The following is a 17,921-nucleotide window of genomic DNA, read 5'->3' on the forward strand; positions in this document are numbered from 1 at the left end:
GCTATTAATGCAAACTGGACTGCTAACATCTCCTTTAGATTGATATGTAGATGTTGTAGTCTGGCAGGCCACTTGTCTTGTATCCACTTTCCATTTAGATGAGCTCCCCAAGCTTTGTCTGAGGCATCTGTCGTTAAAATCTGACTCGCCTCTGGCCGGGTCACAGAGAGTCCCTTGTTTAGGTGACATTCCTGAGCCCACCACAAAAATTCCTTTTGAATGCAAGGTATTATTTGAATGACAGTGTCTAGATCCTGGCAGTGCTGTGTCCATACATTTTGAGATACCATTGTAGCTTCCTCATATGCAGTTTGGCATTGGGAAGCACCAGAATACAAGATGCCATGAACCCTAAGGCTTGAAGGACTGTCCTTGCAGTCAGCCCGGACTGATGAGATAGCTGATGGAAGTAAAGGGATAGACTCTTTTGTTTGTCCGGGGTTAAAAGGCCATCTGGGATGCTGTATTCAGTCTCACACCCAGAAAGCACATGTCTTGAGAGGGTACTAGACTGGACTTTATTTCGTTCACAGAATACCCTAGGCATCTTAGCACTGCTATCACATATTCCAAATGACGAAGAAGCTCTTCCTTCCTTGAGCCAGAATCAGGCAGTCGTCCAAATAAGGATAGATCTGTATTCCTTTCAGCCTGAAGAAAGCTATCACTGGAGCCAGAACTTTTGTGAACACTCTGGGCAGTAGATAAGCCAAAGGGCAATGCAGAGAACTGATAGTGAAAAGTCCCAGCTCAAACGCAGATACTTCCTGCAACTTAGTCTGATAGGAACATGAAGGTAAGCCTCCTTGAGATCCAAAGTTACCATCCAATGATCCTTGCCCAGCAGAGGCAAAAGCTGTTGTAACGTCAACATTTTGAACTTGGGAATGTCCAGATAAGTGTTGAGGATAGATAGATCCAAAATTGGTCTCCACGTGTTCCCCTTCTTTGGTACTAGGAACAGGCGAGAATAAAATCCTAGGCCCACTTCTGGCATAGGGACCGGCTGTATGGCCCCTAGTTGAAGTAACAGAGAAATTTGCTTGTGAGCCTCTATTCTTTGTTGAGGAGGAACGTCTGGCATGCCTCTGAAAGGAGGTAAGGTATGGAAATAAAACCTGTAACCTTGATGTATGATATCCAATACCCATTTGTCTTGGGTAATTAAACTCCAATTTTCTTTGAAAAGTGCCAACCTTCCTCCCAAAGGTGCTGCCAGACGAGAAGGCTCTGGCAGCTGAAAAGGTAGGTCATTGGGTCTGTTTACGAAAGGACTGACCCCTGCCCTCACCTGAAGACTGTGCAGGAGAACTCCCTGTTCTAGGCCTGAAAGAGCCCTGAGCTCTGCCCCTACCACGTCTAGATCTACCCCTAGACTGGGAATCATAAGAAGGATCGTCCACCCTTTAGCAGGCCAATTTCTGCTAAACTTTGGAGGCTGAACCTGCAAAAATCTTTAACAGTCTGCATAGACTTAGCTTTGTCTTCCATTTTCTTTAAAACTGCCTCAACAGGAGGACCAAACAACACGTCAGATTGTAAAGGAGCATCTAAAATCCTTGTTTTAACATGTTCAGACAAATTTTGATCCCTTAGCCAGGCGTGCCTGCGAAGAACTGACCCAGTGGCAGCCACCCTAGACGAGGCCTGTACAGCATCAAAACCACATTGCAAAGAATGCTTACCCACCTGTTCAGAAACATGTACTAAATCTTGCAACTCTTTACAATCAATACCTACTGCCAGAGCATCAACCTTAGACTTTAATTGTGAAAGGAGATAGTTTTGGTATTTTAACATGTGAAACTGGCAATTCAAAGCCCTCATAGCAAGAGTGGAAGAAGTATAAACTTTCTTTCCCCATCTATCCAAGGCCCTAGCCTCTTTGTCTGCAGGAACAGTTCTTAACAACAGAAGTTTTAACACCTTTAGGCTTCTGGCTTACAGTTTCTGGGTCTGCCCTAGGACTCTTAAAAGATACTTATGAGCTTCAGGCACCCTGTAATACCTATCCGGCTTAACAGGAGCAGGAGGCAAAGAATCAGGATTAAGAGAAGCCTCTGTAAAACATCTTCCACTACATCCAAAACAGGAGGTATAGCCAAAGGCCTATGCTGGGGTAAAACAAAAATTCCCTAAGCCTTTTCCTGGAATCAGAGAAGTCCTGACCTTCCCACTTAAAATGCTCCCTCATGGAATGAAGAGTTACTGAATAATAAAAATCCGCAGGAGGAGAAGCAGAAGGAGTAGAATCATCCACATCAGAATCAGAATAAGGAGAGTACTCCTGCAAGTCTTCAGCCGAAGACTCTGACACATCTGAAGCCTGCTCAAAACCCCCAGCTCAGGCTCCACCCTAGGCCTCTTATCAGGAGGGGCATAGAACCCTAATCAAAGTAATCAAATCTTCTGCCATTTTAAGCATATGCTTCTTGGGCACAGTACCTGAAGAGCTAGGGGTAACACCAACTGAAGCTAAACCTGGCCTGCCCCTGGGAGAAGCCTTAGAAACAGAAGGAGAGGGCCTAGCCACCCTAGGAAGGGAGGGAGTATAGTAACCTGAGAAGCCCCTCATCTTGACTTGGCTCCTGAGAGGCCACATCTTGCAATACTAAAGTCTCACCCTGGGAACACAAAGAAACCTCCGGTGGAGCCACCGGCTCCACCGACACCTCTAAAGAACCGGCGTCTGGTACAGGCGCTTCTTCCAACCTAGGCTTACCTGCTTTGTCCTTGCGCTTCTTGAAGAAGCGTCGGAGCATCCGACGGCATTTTGTAATTGCACCGCTTCCCAAAGACTAACCTTGCACAATCCAACCTCCTCTTTATAGTGCGTTTATTAAATCTAGCACAAGAGCGACAGCCAACAACGTCGTGCTCAGGCCCTAAGCAAGGAATACACAAAGTATGATAATCTCTATGCGGTATCTGTTTCCCACAAGAAATGCAATTATTAACTTTTTCTGACATCCGGTAAATCACTGAGGCAAGAAAAAACTAAAATATTCCCCAACGGGGTACTTAGCCAACTTTGAACTCGGTGTGAAACTGTGAAATCGAAAAATCTCAGAACGCCAACCGGCACTTGCAATGCTGCTTCTGCATCGGACCATGCGGCAAAAAAGACTGAGGATATGACGTCGGTCATGCGCATTTGTACCCTGACGTCCTGATGTCAGTCAAATGCACCTTGACCGACGTCAGCCTTATACTTTGATATTCGGGCCGACCGAGGACAGCGGACTACCCAAGTGTAAGGACTGCAGCAATGTGAGATGAAGAACATCATGAGTTAACCCGATGGGACATCCAATTCGTACGAAAAACTAAATACAGTTCCATATATATATTTAAGGACCTGAAGTTTCAAAATCCTACTCTCACCGTTGGTTTGGTAGTCATGAAAAGTGTCTTCCAAGAAATAATGTCAAAGAACTCGCATGTTTAAACAGCAGAAGTTTAAGCCTGTTAATCATGATGGGGAGAGGATTCCTAACAGGAACAGACAGATGCACATCTTCTTTAAGGAACTGTTTTGCCCAGAGAATATGTGTCACAATCCTACCATACTCAAGGTCATGACTCAAAGAAATAAATGATGCATGTACTATGACCACGGAATAACCAAGGCCCAAGTTATAAAGGTGTCCAAGATAGGTCAAGATGACCCAAACCGATAAGTGCTTCTACTTTATGGCATGGTCATAGTAAGTGGAAGAATACTTAACGCACCTTACTAACTTCTGAGACTCCAACCAGCATATCAGGTAGTATGGCGACATCAGAAGCCAGGCCCTGAGGTAGAAAAGGTCATTACTCAAACCATGAGATGCATGTTTAGCTTGGACCATGGCAGATTCTTGTATCAACATGGACTGAAACTACACTCTTCTCAGCCACCATGGCAGAGAAGAATAAATTTTGTTCTTCTTCACTGAACTTAGAAATAAGCCAAAGAATCAGTGGGAATAGCAGGAATACACAAAGGAAACTGTCATGCCACATATGCACATCTGCCTCCCCTCTTGCTCTGCTGCACCAACAACAACAAAGAAACATGTTCTTTCAACAGGCAAGCCTACAATTCTGGAAGACGGATGTTCAGATCATACAAGGCCTCTGAATCCACAAGCTCCAGTTGCAGGAGTGATTCAACTCATTCATTTCCCTGGTAATGTAAACCACTGAAACAGTGAAGGCCTGTTTCTATTGCCCAGTGCTATAATGGTAGTGCGCTCCTGCAAAGATGTATGCTTGCAACCTCATCTAGATGAAGTAAGAGGACCTGGACAAAACTCCAGGGAGAGCCGCACAAACTTGTGCAGTGCAACAGCCAGGATGTACTCTCACCCATGCAAGTGATGTATTCATCTTCAGAATCTGTAAAAGATTAAGATGCAGACAAGAATGAGACATGGTGGGAACTATCCACTACTCTAGGGTATGCCAACTGGAAATTTGATACCAGAAGCAAATCTGTGAACATATCTCACATTCCATTCTAGCACCACATGTTCACTCGCATTGCAAACAATACTGAACATCATGCCAGTCCTTAAATGCAGGAGGGGCAGAATCTGAACCTAACACAGTGGAGATGCATCTTCATCCAGTTAGCCAAAGTCATGAACTCCTGGGGCTTCTACATGGTCAGAAACGAATGACACCAAAGAGAGACATCTTGGATTGAGAGACCACATGTGAAGCAACAGAATGAACCTGCTGAGCCTGAAGGGAAAAAGAGTTGGTCTTTCCCGGAATGTGCTTCATCATCACAAAGAAATGCAAAGTAATCACCCACTGCCACACACTCACAGCTTACTGGCATAAGAGGGTAGGGACCTAGATCCTCCCTACTTGTTGATGTACCAAACTACTGTCATGTTGTCAGTTTGCATGTAAAATCACCTCTGTAAGTATGAAGTCCTGCAGTTCTTGCAACAGAAGGAGGACTGCCCTCATCTCCAGGACACTGATGTGAAATTTGGCCCACTGTTGTGTCAATGTACCTTGGACCATTCTCCTCAATAATGCCTCCCACACTCAAGAAGGAGGAGTCTGTGGTTGCCAGTGCCGTGGGAGGTAGCATTACAAACCATCTTCCTAGGAGAACAAGGGGAGAAGTTAACCAACAACATAGCTGAAATTTGCAAAGATGGGTGATTATTATTGGGCAGAAGGATATCTGTTATTTGAGACCATTTTGCCCAGTGCAGTATTCTCATATGGAACACAGCCAGGTGTACCATAAATATAGAATAAACAGTCAATCCTAGGAGTCAAAGGATTAGGACCACTGGTGGTGAAATGAACTAAAGGAGGTTTTGAATAGACTTGTTTCAAGAACAGTCTTTTCGGATGTAAGCGAAACAATGCCTGTGGCATTTAGGTGACATTCTATGAACTAAATTGCTCGAGTTGGTTGCAGAATTGATTTTCTCTAGTTTATAGAAATGTCTAGGGAAAGAGAGAGCGGAAGTAAGAAGTCTCCGGCCTTGATCAGGGATTCTTTTTTGTGGCAGCAAAGAAACAGTTGTCTAGGTATGGAAATGTGCAAATCTCTTGTGGCCTCAATTAGGTTGCTACTACCATCACACACTTGGTGAACTGAACACCCGGAGGGAATATGTACTGAGACTGAAAGGCAAGGCTCTGAGCTGAAAATTACTGGTTTCCATGCAGAAGTGTAGCTATCTTCTGGATGTCTTGGGTATTTTGATATAAAAATAATCATCCTGAAGCACAATCAAGCACATCCAGTCAATTGCCTACAGACATGGCAAAATAGCTTGCACTGTGACCATTCTGAAGGGGATCTTCATCGCATACTGGTGGTGTTCGCTTAGGTCCAACATTTGGCCTGAGGTCTTTGCTTTTCTTTTGAACCAAAAAGAATCTGGAATAAATTCCTGACTGTGTCTGCTCAGGTGGAACCTCTTGGATGGCTTTTTTTTATTTTCCTGACAGACAGAATTTATCTTCTGGCCACTTTTTACTGAACAGGTAGTACATCTGAAAGAGGCTGATGTGGTAGTAAAGGATGAGACAAGGGAACGGTATAGCCTCTGGATATTAACCCTCTTGCCCTAGAATCCTGGGTGATAACCATCCATTTAAGAGAGTAGATGGATAGACTACCCAGACTGCCTCCAGAGGGGAACAGCTGAGAAGGTTTTCAGGGACAGTTAGGCTGTTAGAGAAAGGCCCACAGATTCTTGGTTCTGCTGACCTACTTGCCATCTACATTTGTGTCCACTGAAGGCACTGTCAATACCATGGCTGTCCCTATCAGAAATAGATTCATAGAGTTGACACCAGGATGTTTTAATCCATACAAGATTTCGACCCCTTTTGGTTATGGCTGTAAAACTGTTGAGGGGGTCTCAAATTTAACTCCCATGGCAGACAGTGTATTCCCAACCTGCTCACACTTGTACCTTCTCCTTAACTTAAGGACCAAATAAGGAAGATCAATAATGCAGGGCATTTGCAAAGGAAGTTTTAAAGTTGTCCATGAAGTCAAAGACAAAACCCAGCATGTCTCATCATAATGCCCAGTCCAGCTGCTCTAGACACTCCATCAGCTACATTACACATAAACCACACAAAGAGGTTAATGATACTGAACAAGATGACCAAGGGTGTTTCTAGTTGCTTCTTAGAGTCAGGGATGGGCAGATTTTTCTAACTGGTTAGTGTCTGCTTCACTAGGTCTCAATGAAAAAGGTTGACATATGTGGAGTAGTTCAAGGCCTTGACAAGAAAGATATCAGAAGCATACCCCTCCTTCCACACCCTGTCCATTATGCTAGGTTACTTGTTGGGCAAGAAGAGAGTTCCTGTAGCCTCACTCAGCTTTTTTTTGCTTGCCGCTGCCACAATAATTTAATCCCCTAAGACAGGGCTCTGCAACCATTTAATAGTTTTGTGCCAAAGTAATGCTGCAAAGTCACTTGGTGCGCCAAAAGTTGAATGACTGCCAGATTTCCAAAATGACAGGTAGGAACAGCCAGCCAAGTACCAAAAAAAAATCTTTCTATCACTGAGCCACTTCTATTCAGTGCGGAACAGGCTAACTTAAACAGGATTTTCAGAGGCAATGCAGGACTTGGGACTGTGTTGCTGAACACAGGACAGTTCCACTCAAATAGGGATGTCTGGCAACCAGATCAAGTTAATGTGTTTCAATGGTCGTATATAAAAGTATGGTGGGCTTAAGTCCTAAGCCCACCATATTTTTTTTATATAGACAGCCACCACTGGAACACATTAACTTGATCTTGTATTAACATGTTGCCAATACATTAAATAACTAGTTACGATCACTCACGCTCTCTCGTTCTCTCCAATCTCTCTCTCACAAAGTTGCTTCTGCTTCCATACAGTCATTCACTCACTCACTCACTTTCTGATCACTCATCCATACAGTCTCTTCAGCTTTCATACACGCATTCACTCTCTTTCTCTCCGATCACTCACACATACAGTCTCTTCAGCTTCATATGTGCAATCGCTCACTCCAATCGCTCTCCCACAGTCTCTTCAACTTTCATACATACATTCAATTATTCTCTCTCTCTGATCGTTCTCCCACACAGAATCTCCAGCTTTTATACATGCATTTACTCACTCTCTCCCATCACTGACACACAGTCTCTTCAGCTTTCACTCACACACACAAATGTTTTATGAGACCATAATTACTGTACTTCAATTCACTCAGCATGCCAATGAAAATTGTTCCATGTGCCATGCTTAGCACATGTGCCATAGGTTGCAGACACCTGCACTAAGAAATTCTTAGACTAAAAGTGACTGACCGGGGAGGTCTGGATTTCTGAAGACACTTTCAGGGGTATCAGGCTGTCATGCTCTCCTGGTGGCCAAGTCAATAAGGTGGTCATATCAATTCAAGGATGTCACGGATGCTGGTGTCTTCTTGAGGCAACAACTAATGTGTAGAGGTGGTTGAGTTATAGACATTGAATAGGATCTCATCCTGAGATAAGTTTGTGGGCCACAATTATTTCTGTCTCATCAATTCAAGGAGGTCAATGAAGTTGGTGTCTTCTGAAGGGAAGTGGAGGAAACCCTTCTGAACACCTGAGTCTGTATCTGAAGTAACCAACTATCTAGGGGAGTGTATCTGCCTCCTTTGGCAAATCCCGTTCTTTTGGAATGTAGGATGGGAGCGTGTCCAAGTCCTCAGAAGACTGACCGTGTAAATTAGCAACTCCCTTGAGTCTATTTCCTTGGCTCTGACATTGGGAAGTATGAAGAGGCTGAGGCAGAGAAGAGAGGGTGTTTTTAGGTGGAACCAACACTGAAGAACCTCGTTCAGCATTTATCAGAGATGTGATAAACCTCCCTTAACCTCAAAAGCCAACCTTATAGTTGTTGGATCAGAAGAACACCCATGAGGTACCACAGGAACCCCTGCCAAGGAAGAAGCAAGCAACACTGATGAGAGAATCCCCAAAGCCAATAAAGGGCTCCCTATGAAGGGATCGGTGCTGCAGCCTTGAAGGCAGACGACTTCAACACCGAGAAGGGAACCATAAAGGATGAATCCAAGGATGGTACTGGAGTCAAGTGAATCAGACAGAAATTTTTCATAACTGAGGCACAAGGGCCAGCCAGTGCCAAAAATATAGGCTCCAGGCAAGTCATCAGATCAGAAACCCAGAGAGAAGAAAGATCAAAGATGAGAGATGACAGACCAAGCCATTTTGATCTGGGCCTTGAGGAAAGCCCTCACCATGCAATCCCAATCCAGTTCCAAAGCACTAAGGGATCAAAAGGCAAATGGCGCCAAGAAGGAAATCAAGAAAGTTTTCTCTCTGAGGAACTGCCCTTGGTAAAACAGGTTGGGACAACTGTCCAGAATGATGACTGGCTAAAAGGTGTTGGAGCCAATGTAAGACACGTGGCCGGAGTCAGTTAAGAAGATAGCTCCATTCTTGGAACTTTAGGAGCCACAGAACCAAAAGTATCCTCTGACTTGCATTTTTTTGGAGCAAGAATCTTTGTTGTTTTCCACCAATCATTAGCTAATCCCCCCCCCCCCCATTTCTTTCTGTCCTGGGCTTTGGGTTTATCTGCCTCAGGAAAAGGGAGCAGCAATCCTTTCATAACCAGTTTATTTTGTCTGTCTGCGAAGGCATATTGAATAAAAGCCTTGCAAACAGAAAAATCAGTTGACATGTGATCCATCTTCAGACATAACACAAGTGTGCCCTGAGGGGGAATTTTACAGCTGCATTGAAAACACTGTTTGAAATTTCTTCCTTGTTCTTGTCTGTCTCTCTCTCTCTCCATAGCCCACTGCAAACACACAAATTCTAATTCTAACAAACAAACAAAACAAGTCTAACAAATTTCTAACTAACAGAAGCACTTTTTTTAAGAAAATCAACAAAACAGATAGGTCAGTAGGCCAGCCACCTACACAACAATGAAGAAATAATTGAAAGACTAGTTACCTAAAGGAGCTCAAGAGACATTTGTAAATACATATTGAAATATATCAAAATAAATATCAAAATACTGACAAAATGAAAACAATATGCTACTGGTGAGACCACTTCCAAACATTGAGGCTGCAAATGAGGCAGCTTCATCTGCAGTTATACTGCGGCTAAGCAATATTAAAAGAGTTCGAGGCTGGAGCACTAGTTTTTCAAGCTCGGATTTGACAAGTGGCTCGCAGACACCATTAGCTGGATTGGATGGCCAGGATAAATATAATCAACAAATTCAACTCAAAACTACAATAAAACGACAAAAAAGAAAAATGTATATGGGGCAACCCCTCCCACCCCACCTGGGCAGCTCCACTCACACAACCGTTCACTTACAAATATTACATTACACATCTGGTGAGCTGTATCATGGAATTCCTCAGAAAGGGCATGAACATGTCCACAAACACAATATGTTTGTTTTTACTGAATTCTGAATTGTGGAGACGATGAACCCAAACAAGAAGCAATACATATATGTGTGTATGTGTATATATAATGCATACATACAAACTCAGTTTATGGTCTACACAACATTAATGTCCTTGCAGCACTACAAGCAGTTATTAATAAACTTTATTAAACTTTCTTTCTATTTGAACAAAAAGGTGATCTGATGGGGTAAACAAACTGATAAGTTTGTTTGTTGGCTAAGCTTTCTCTCTCACAATATACACTATATCCACAAGAATACAAAGCCATAATGCCCTACCCTTGTTATGTGAGATGATCTTCCCATTTGCACAAACTACAACTACAAAATTGTGCATAAATTGGATTTTTGAAAAGAGAGGAGCCAGTCAGCTGCCAGGGCATATTTTCATTTCTCTATCTCTCTCAGATGTATCAGTTTTCTTGACCCTTGATAATACAGGTTCAGCTGCTCTCATACTACATACTAAAAGAGTGATCCCCAAAAACTGAGTTATATCACCGTGGGAGAAGAAAGAAGGCAACTATGAATGAAAACACACGAAAAAGATTTGTGAATTCCCAGAACTCAAAAGGCAAGTCCCCAAGAAAAAGAAAAAAGACCACAAACACCTTGCTATATGATTATTTCTGGGTTAAAAAACTTAAAATATTAATAATATAATGTAACAGAAGGGACACAAATTCCTAAAAGTATTGCCAGATCAAATACAAACCCATAATGTTCTATACTGAGGAAACTCCAGTGCAGAAATGTCACAAAAAGTGGAAAAATAGCTAAGCCAGATTTACTTCTACTTATGTGTGGCAGTATAATGATAGCTTTACATGCAGAAAAAAAGACTCTGGGAAGGGGAAGTGTGTTTAGGATGCAGATGCCCCCCAGTGCATCTGCAAAGTTCCTCCTTTACATACAACTGTGACAAGTGCATGTCTGACATACTTACGAACTACATGAATGATGTACAATTGAAGAAACTTGCTCATACACAACACTATCTTAATCCTTCTCCTGACTTGCAATTTGAATGCCTTACCTTCCATATCCAATGCTTCTGCAGGTCCCTTTGTGTTGCTGTTCTTTGCAAGTAACACATTAGAATCGTCTGCAGATGATGTTTTGTGATTAAAAGTGGGCTCAAGTTGAGTCGGTGGTATTTTGTGATTAATTGTGGGCTCGGGCTCAGTTTTTGTTGGGAGCACCACATGGCCACCATTACTTTCTTCTTTTTGTAAATGCGACTCCTTGTGTATATTTTTTTTAAACCTGGGGGTAAACTCTCGCTCTTCTTGAGCTTCATCTTCAGAACCAACTACAGAAATGTCCTCACTATCTGAAAAAGGCTCTGGTTCGGATTCCTCATCTGAATGGTTGTCTTGACTGGTGTCCTCAAAGTGAGTCTCCTGAAGAGATGCCCTAATTGCAGCTTCTAGTTGACTGTCTTCACTAGCATCTATCAAGTTGTCCTAAGAAAATGAGAAAAATCAAGACGACAGTTCTGAGAAAATCTTTAGTACAATTAGTATTTACTCCCAAAACTACACAGTTTTCTCTCAACCCTTGCCCCGCAGTACTACGTGTCTTTTCCACATTTTACAGTATTTCTCTGCCATTCTGGTCTACTCATGTTATCAAAAGCTGACATATTAATCACTGGAAAGCTTAAACGGAATAGTGAATAATAGTCCACAACTGGGGAAGAGTGGCACTATGCATCAAAGTGTTACAAAGCTGGCATATTAAGTCCTTCACCATTCATTTTTAGGTATAGTTCTAGAAAAAGTACACAGTTCATCTGTCTGACTTATCAAATGTCAATACTAAATTTCTTATGCTACATGGACAATGCATCTCACACCAAGTCCCCCTAAGTAGTTAGTTTTATCAACTGGATGTAAAGATTCAAAATCTGTCAGGGAAAAGAAGGGTGACGTAGATTAATACAGACATTAAACCACTTCCTGAAGTATGCTCACACGTGAAAATATCTTTTTTTTCCAAATATAACTTTTACTGGTTTTCGGAAGATTTATAAAAAGAAAAAACAGACACATAACAAAAAAGCATAATACATTATAAACAGATATCAATCTTTGCTATACAAAGAAATTTTAACAATGTGAGTAAGCATACATATTCTACCATAGCAAGGCAATAACTAGGAAAATAAAATAAAAATAAAAAGGAGAAAAAGGATTAACTACTATCCTAAACACTCAGGGTTGCTATATAAAAAGAAAAACCTTAGGAACAGATAGTAATAGAGAGACCCCCTTATAACAACTAATGTGATGTAAGATAATCTATAATTATCCTTATTTAACCGGAGGATGAATGATGGTTAGAGGAAAACATGTATGTCTGATTTATGAGTAAAATAAGAGGAAAGGGGGTATATATTGTTAGAATAACACTATTTACACTACTTACAACTTGGATGCCTTAACAAGTGTATAAAGGGACATCTCACCAATGTGATTAACAATAGAGTATCGTCAGTTATTTGTTACAGGACTGGACAATTTGCACACAAAGGTCTTCACAGATTGTGTTTATAGTAATGAATATTGTATGATGATTCATTTGTTTGAACTGAGTCAAAGGAACTGCACCAGTAGTTCTGGAAATAGTCTTTTTTCTTTTTACTGCTAGAGCAAAGTTTATATGCAGATATATACTTAATTGCCATTGTTTTAAAATTCTCCCAAGAGATTACTGAAGGGTTTACCCAGTTCTTAGCTATAACGTATTTGAGAAGAGCAAACACAGTTATTAGGATGCGTCTCCGGACTCCTGTTAAAGGTTTAGGAATTATATTCAAGATTATGGTTTGCCAGGAGAAGGTAGTCTTTTCGTAACCCATTTTTTCCAGTTGAACTCTAAGGGAGCACCATAATTTATATATGTTTTTACAATTCCAGAAGATGTGGAGTAAATCTGCATGCTGGAGGGAACAGAAAAGACATGGCAGATGTTTGTTGTACCCAAATTTTAACAGGACTGCTGGAGTATAGTATGAGTTATTACTGATCATAAGCTGGGTATAAATGAAATTCTTAAAAGGGGTTAGATTTTGGGTGTTCCGAATTGCTTCATATTTGGACTCGGTAGAAATTTCACCTTGTATGTCATCCCAGTATTTGGAGTATAGAAGCGATTGTTGATATTTGAAGTTTATTAAGAGCTTGTAGGCATGAGATAGCATTTTGTTCCTAATGGAAAGGGTGTTGATAACGGATTGTGTTACAGTTACATCTTGCTCACTCACTTTGGTGTTAGCAAATTTTTGTTTTATTAATAAATTAAGTTGTCTTAACATGGGGTCATATCTACTTGGGGCCCCAAAGAGTCCTCTGACAGAAGAAAAGTTCTTAGGATGGTAAAAATGCCATACTGTGGCATTTTTTAATTATGGGAAGGCTAGATAGGTCTATCATGTTATTGATTTTTATATTTGGGTTTAGGTAAATTGGTTGGAGAACATGGAGAGTATCCTGTAGATTAACAGTGTGCAACAATGCTTGAAAGATGTTATTTTTTTTAATGCAGGTAGAATTTTAGATTTGTAACCACTGTCAAGCATTACACATGGGATAGAGTGTGGATTTAATTTGAGTGATTGTATATACCTGCACCAGATTCTGACCCAGACTGGGGTCCATGTATCAACCGATGGTTCATAGTTCGCAATTTAGATTAAACGGCTTGCGTTTATTATATTGTAGTAGACATTAAAATCGGGGAGGCTCAATCCACCTTTTTCTTTTGGACGTGTTAGTTTTTTATGAGATTCTGGTTAATTTAGGGAACCAAAGGAATTCTGAGATGGTGGTTTCCATTTTATTGAAGAATTTTTGGGGTATATTTAAGTTTATGGAGTTTAGATGAAATAATATCACAGGGTGAATGTTCATTTTAACAACAGCAGTTTTTGATAGTAAGGATAAATTGATATTTTTCCATCTGGATAGGTCATTGTTTATTTGTTCCCAGACTTTACTCAAGTTTGCTTTCATTAAATCCTGATGTGTGCATAAAGTTTATTCCTAGATATTTGACTGAATATTTGACAGATATGTCAGGCAGGGAAAAGTAGGATTCTAGGTGTTTATGACGATTTAATGGGAAAATAGAAGATTTTGTAGGATTTAGTTTATAATTTGCAGCAGTGGAAAAGAGACTTAATTGATTTATGAATTTTATGAAGATCACTATTTGGGAGTTCGAAGTAAATGTTTAAATCATCTGCAAATGCTAAATATTTTATCTCTATGCTAAAGACTCTTGGTATATGATGATAGTTTTTTTGGTTAATAAGTAGAAGGAGAGGTTCAAGATAAATATTAAAAAAATATGGTGAAAGGGGCAGCCCTGTCTAGTTCCATTAGTGATTTTAATAGGGTGGAACCTTGTTTTATCGACGTACAGGGAGGTAGTAGCGTTGTAAAGTATTTTTATAGTGTTAATCATAAATTCAGGGAAACTGAAGTATTGCATGGTTAAATATAGGAAGTTTAGGTCTACACTGTCAAAAGCTTTAGAGGCATCAAGTGTGAGTGCGTATCTCGGGTGGTTATCATTTTTTTAGAAATAACATTATTGTGTCTAATGTGAGGGTATTGTCACATAGTTGTCTGTTTCATGAAACCCAATTGCTCAGGGGAAATAATTGAAGCCAGAACTTTCTGCATTCTACTGGCTAGGATAGACGTCAGATTTTTAATATCTATATTAATGAGAGCAATGGGTCTGTAGCTAAGAGGATTATGCTTGTCAGAATTAGGTTTCAAGATGAGAATTGTTTTAGAGTTGTTCATATATTTATCAGTAATCCCCTCAAGGATGATGTAGCTGTAGAGGTTAAGAAGAATTCTCATAAATTGATCATTAAGAATCTGGCAAAATTCACCTGTAAAGCCATCTGGTCCTGGTGCCTTGTTGGGTTTGAGCTTTTTGATAGCCAACTTTATTTCATTCAGTGTTATAGGACTAGCTAATAGGTTATGTTGTGTGTGACTTAGTTTGGGAAAGGATAATAATGTCATAATTATTACATAAAGTATATAGGGTTTTTCCTTTACACTTTAATTAGGATATATAGTTTGGGCCATCTTTGATGTTTATTAGTTTGGCCATTGTTCTGGAGGGGCTTTGTGCCCATTCAGAGTATCTATGCAGGAGTCTTAATTTGGCTAAGGAATGGTTTTGTTGATGAAATGAGTAGTTTTTTGGAGTCTCATGTAGTTTATTTTCTAAGTCTGGAGAGTAGTTCTTTTGAAGTTGTAAATCAATTTTCTTGTACTCATCAGTAAGGTGACTGATATACCTTTGCTCCTTTTTTTTGTAAAAGGATGCATTTTGTATAAATATCCCTCTGATAACAACACTGGCAGCAGCCCATTGAACATCAAAGGGGATGGAGCACATATAGGATTCAAGCTCAAACTGTTTCAAATATTGGTTAATTTTGTTTATAAAATCATCTTTTTTTAAGGATATTAATATTTAACATCCAGGTGGGACTGCTGTCGCACCCATTAAGATGTTGTATTATTAATTCCGTCCATTCAGAGCACTAAAATACCAATAAACAAAATGAATAGTGCCCGTTGGCAAACCAACACCATAAGCTCCACATAGATAATGACATTCAGTTAAGTCCCAGAGTGTTATTTAAGGGATGAATGCACTTAAACTTGGTACACTGGAATAAAGACATTTTATTGCAATTATCTGTGTGGAGCTTATGGTGTTGGTTTTCCAACGTACACTATTCATTAAGGTGTTATGTTGAGTTGATACTCAGAGATGCACTAGAGTGATCTGAGATAGATCTTGCCTCGAGGGCAAAATTATTAATTTTATTTGAGAAGATATCTGAAATTAGGAAAAAGTCAATTCTAGACCAGACTTTATGCGATGCCAAGAAGTAGGTATATGTGTTTGCCATTCTATCATGATCAAATAATTGGAATGAGTCAATTAAGCTGAAATTATTTTTCAAGTCATGAATAGATGCAGTCAGTTGGGGGGGGGGGGTTCTTTCCTCTTTTTTGTTCGAGCTGTCATTCAAGAGGTCAATAAGTGCATTCCAATTGCCAACTATAATAAAGAAATGGTTAGTATATTTTAATAATAGATTGTGAATTTCATAAACAAATAGATGCTGGTTTGTACATGGACTATATATGTTTAGAAAAAGTATAGGGCAGTTTAATTGAGGGTAAGAGAACAGGAAAACAGACACCACAAACCATTAGGGTCTGATTTAGTGGTTAAAATTTCCCCAGGGAAGGTTATTTTAATTAAGATGGCAGTACCTTTCGATGAAGGACTATTTCCAGCTGATATTATATGTCTGATCCAGTTTCTTCTCCTATCATTACCCCATTGGTCATTTGTCACGTGTGTCTCTTGCAGATAGAAAATGTTAGATTTATCCTGGTAAATTAGGTGCATAATCAATTTCTTTTTTTTTATTTTCCTGAAGACCATTTATATTCCAAGAGTTATCTTTAATCATTACACTTTAGGATTTAAGTGTAAAATATTGTACAAGTAATTTTAAAGAAAATTTGTAAAAACTTGTCATTATATTAAGCATAATGTTAGTTGATGTCCTATTAAGTAAAAAGCTAGTTTGAGTAGAGTGGCATCCATGTACCCTACCACAAAGCACCCTGAAATTATCTTATATAACATGCAAATGCATATTACATGTTACGGAACAATTTTGCATGTATAGAATAGCATTATAAAGTAACAAGAAGAAAAACATACTAATCCTGACATTCCAAGTGTCAGCAATCATTAGACTACCCACCCCCTTGCCGCTCCTTGAAAATTTTAGTTTAACCTGAAATTAGAATAGTGCCAAAGGCATCATGGCCCCGAATAAAATACACTGGAAATTTACATTAGATAGCATACAAAGCATGCTCTAGTCAGGATTTTATTATTAAACTATTTAGAGGTTTAAAGTAGTTAATTATAACTTGGGATAAAAGCAAGGATGCTCCTTGTTTATCATTAGAACCTGACCAAGGTGTGCCCAACTACTGTATTTGTGCTTCTTCAAAAGTACAGAACCAAGAATCAGGTAGTATACTTAGGCTTTAATTTACGCATCCTTTGCTTATGATCATGACCGGCAAGAAGATACCATCCTGATTTATTAGACTACCCTTCTGTAATATATATATATATCCAATACAGACTGTCCTCCCTCTTACAAAATAAAAGATTAGATAGGAGTGGGGAAGAGTATCTCTAGTCTGTAGTTATAATATGCTAAGTCAAGGGAAGAACAATCTAAAGAAGAGGAGTGTAAAAAACATTTGCATTACATCACCTATTTTAAAGCAAGAACAGCATGCTTAAATATTAAACCATTAGAGCAATCTAGTGCAATAGATTATTCCTAATGCATCGTATATTAAAGAGAATGCAACCATCAAAGCATTCCAGTGCAGTAGATAATGAGATCAAACATGGGTGTAAGTATGTATGTGTGTAAGATTGCAAGTGTTTCGGGGTCCCCGTAGTATATAAAGCTTTAGTTAACTGCCCTAAATACATACATACATACATAATAGGTGCTCATTTCCATTTCACGTAGTTTAGACAATATTAATTAGCCAATACATGAAAATACTTGCTAGTGTACTTTCTTGGATGTAAATGATGAGATATAGGTGTAGGTGGGGAAAGGAGGTACTTTATGCAGTACACCCTAGCAGAGTCCTAAAGTTGCAGCTGCATTGTAATACTGAAAACATTTTTTTTTGTATTCCCCTCTACCCAGCTTGAAACCCTGGAGCACTTCATTGGTAGTAGATTATTAAAGAAAGGTGTGTGTGGGGGGGGGGGCACTCATACACGTTATATATAAATGCATAAGTGATTTGTGAACATTACATGAGGAAAACATGTGTACAGTACTTTAAATGCATTGTTCTGCAGCACTG

At 39.8% G+C, this 17,921-nt stretch overlaps 1 protein-coding gene across 1 annotated transcript in view; it reads right to left on the minus strand.

Moving 5' to 3' along the window:
* The window catches only part of UBXN7 (UBX domain protein 7), a 1,098,848-nt gene that overhangs the window by 329,478 nt on the left and 751,449 nt on the right, over positions 1–17,921 (minus strand). The window contains exon 9 of the mRNA XM_044070339.1: positions 10,991–11,420. Within this exon, the coding sequence (XP_043926274.1) occupies positions 10,991–11,420 (430 nt within the window). The remainder of the gene's footprint in view (positions 1–10,990; positions 11,421–17,921) is intronic.

This window comes from Protopterus annectens, chromosome 4.part1 (genome assembly GCF_019279795.1).
Source record: "Protopterus annectens isolate FY-2018-M chromosome 4.part1, PAN1.0, whole genome shotgun sequence".
Classification (NCBI taxonomy): Eukaryota; Metazoa; Chordata; order Ceratodontiformes; family Protopteridae; genus Protopterus; species Protopterus annectens.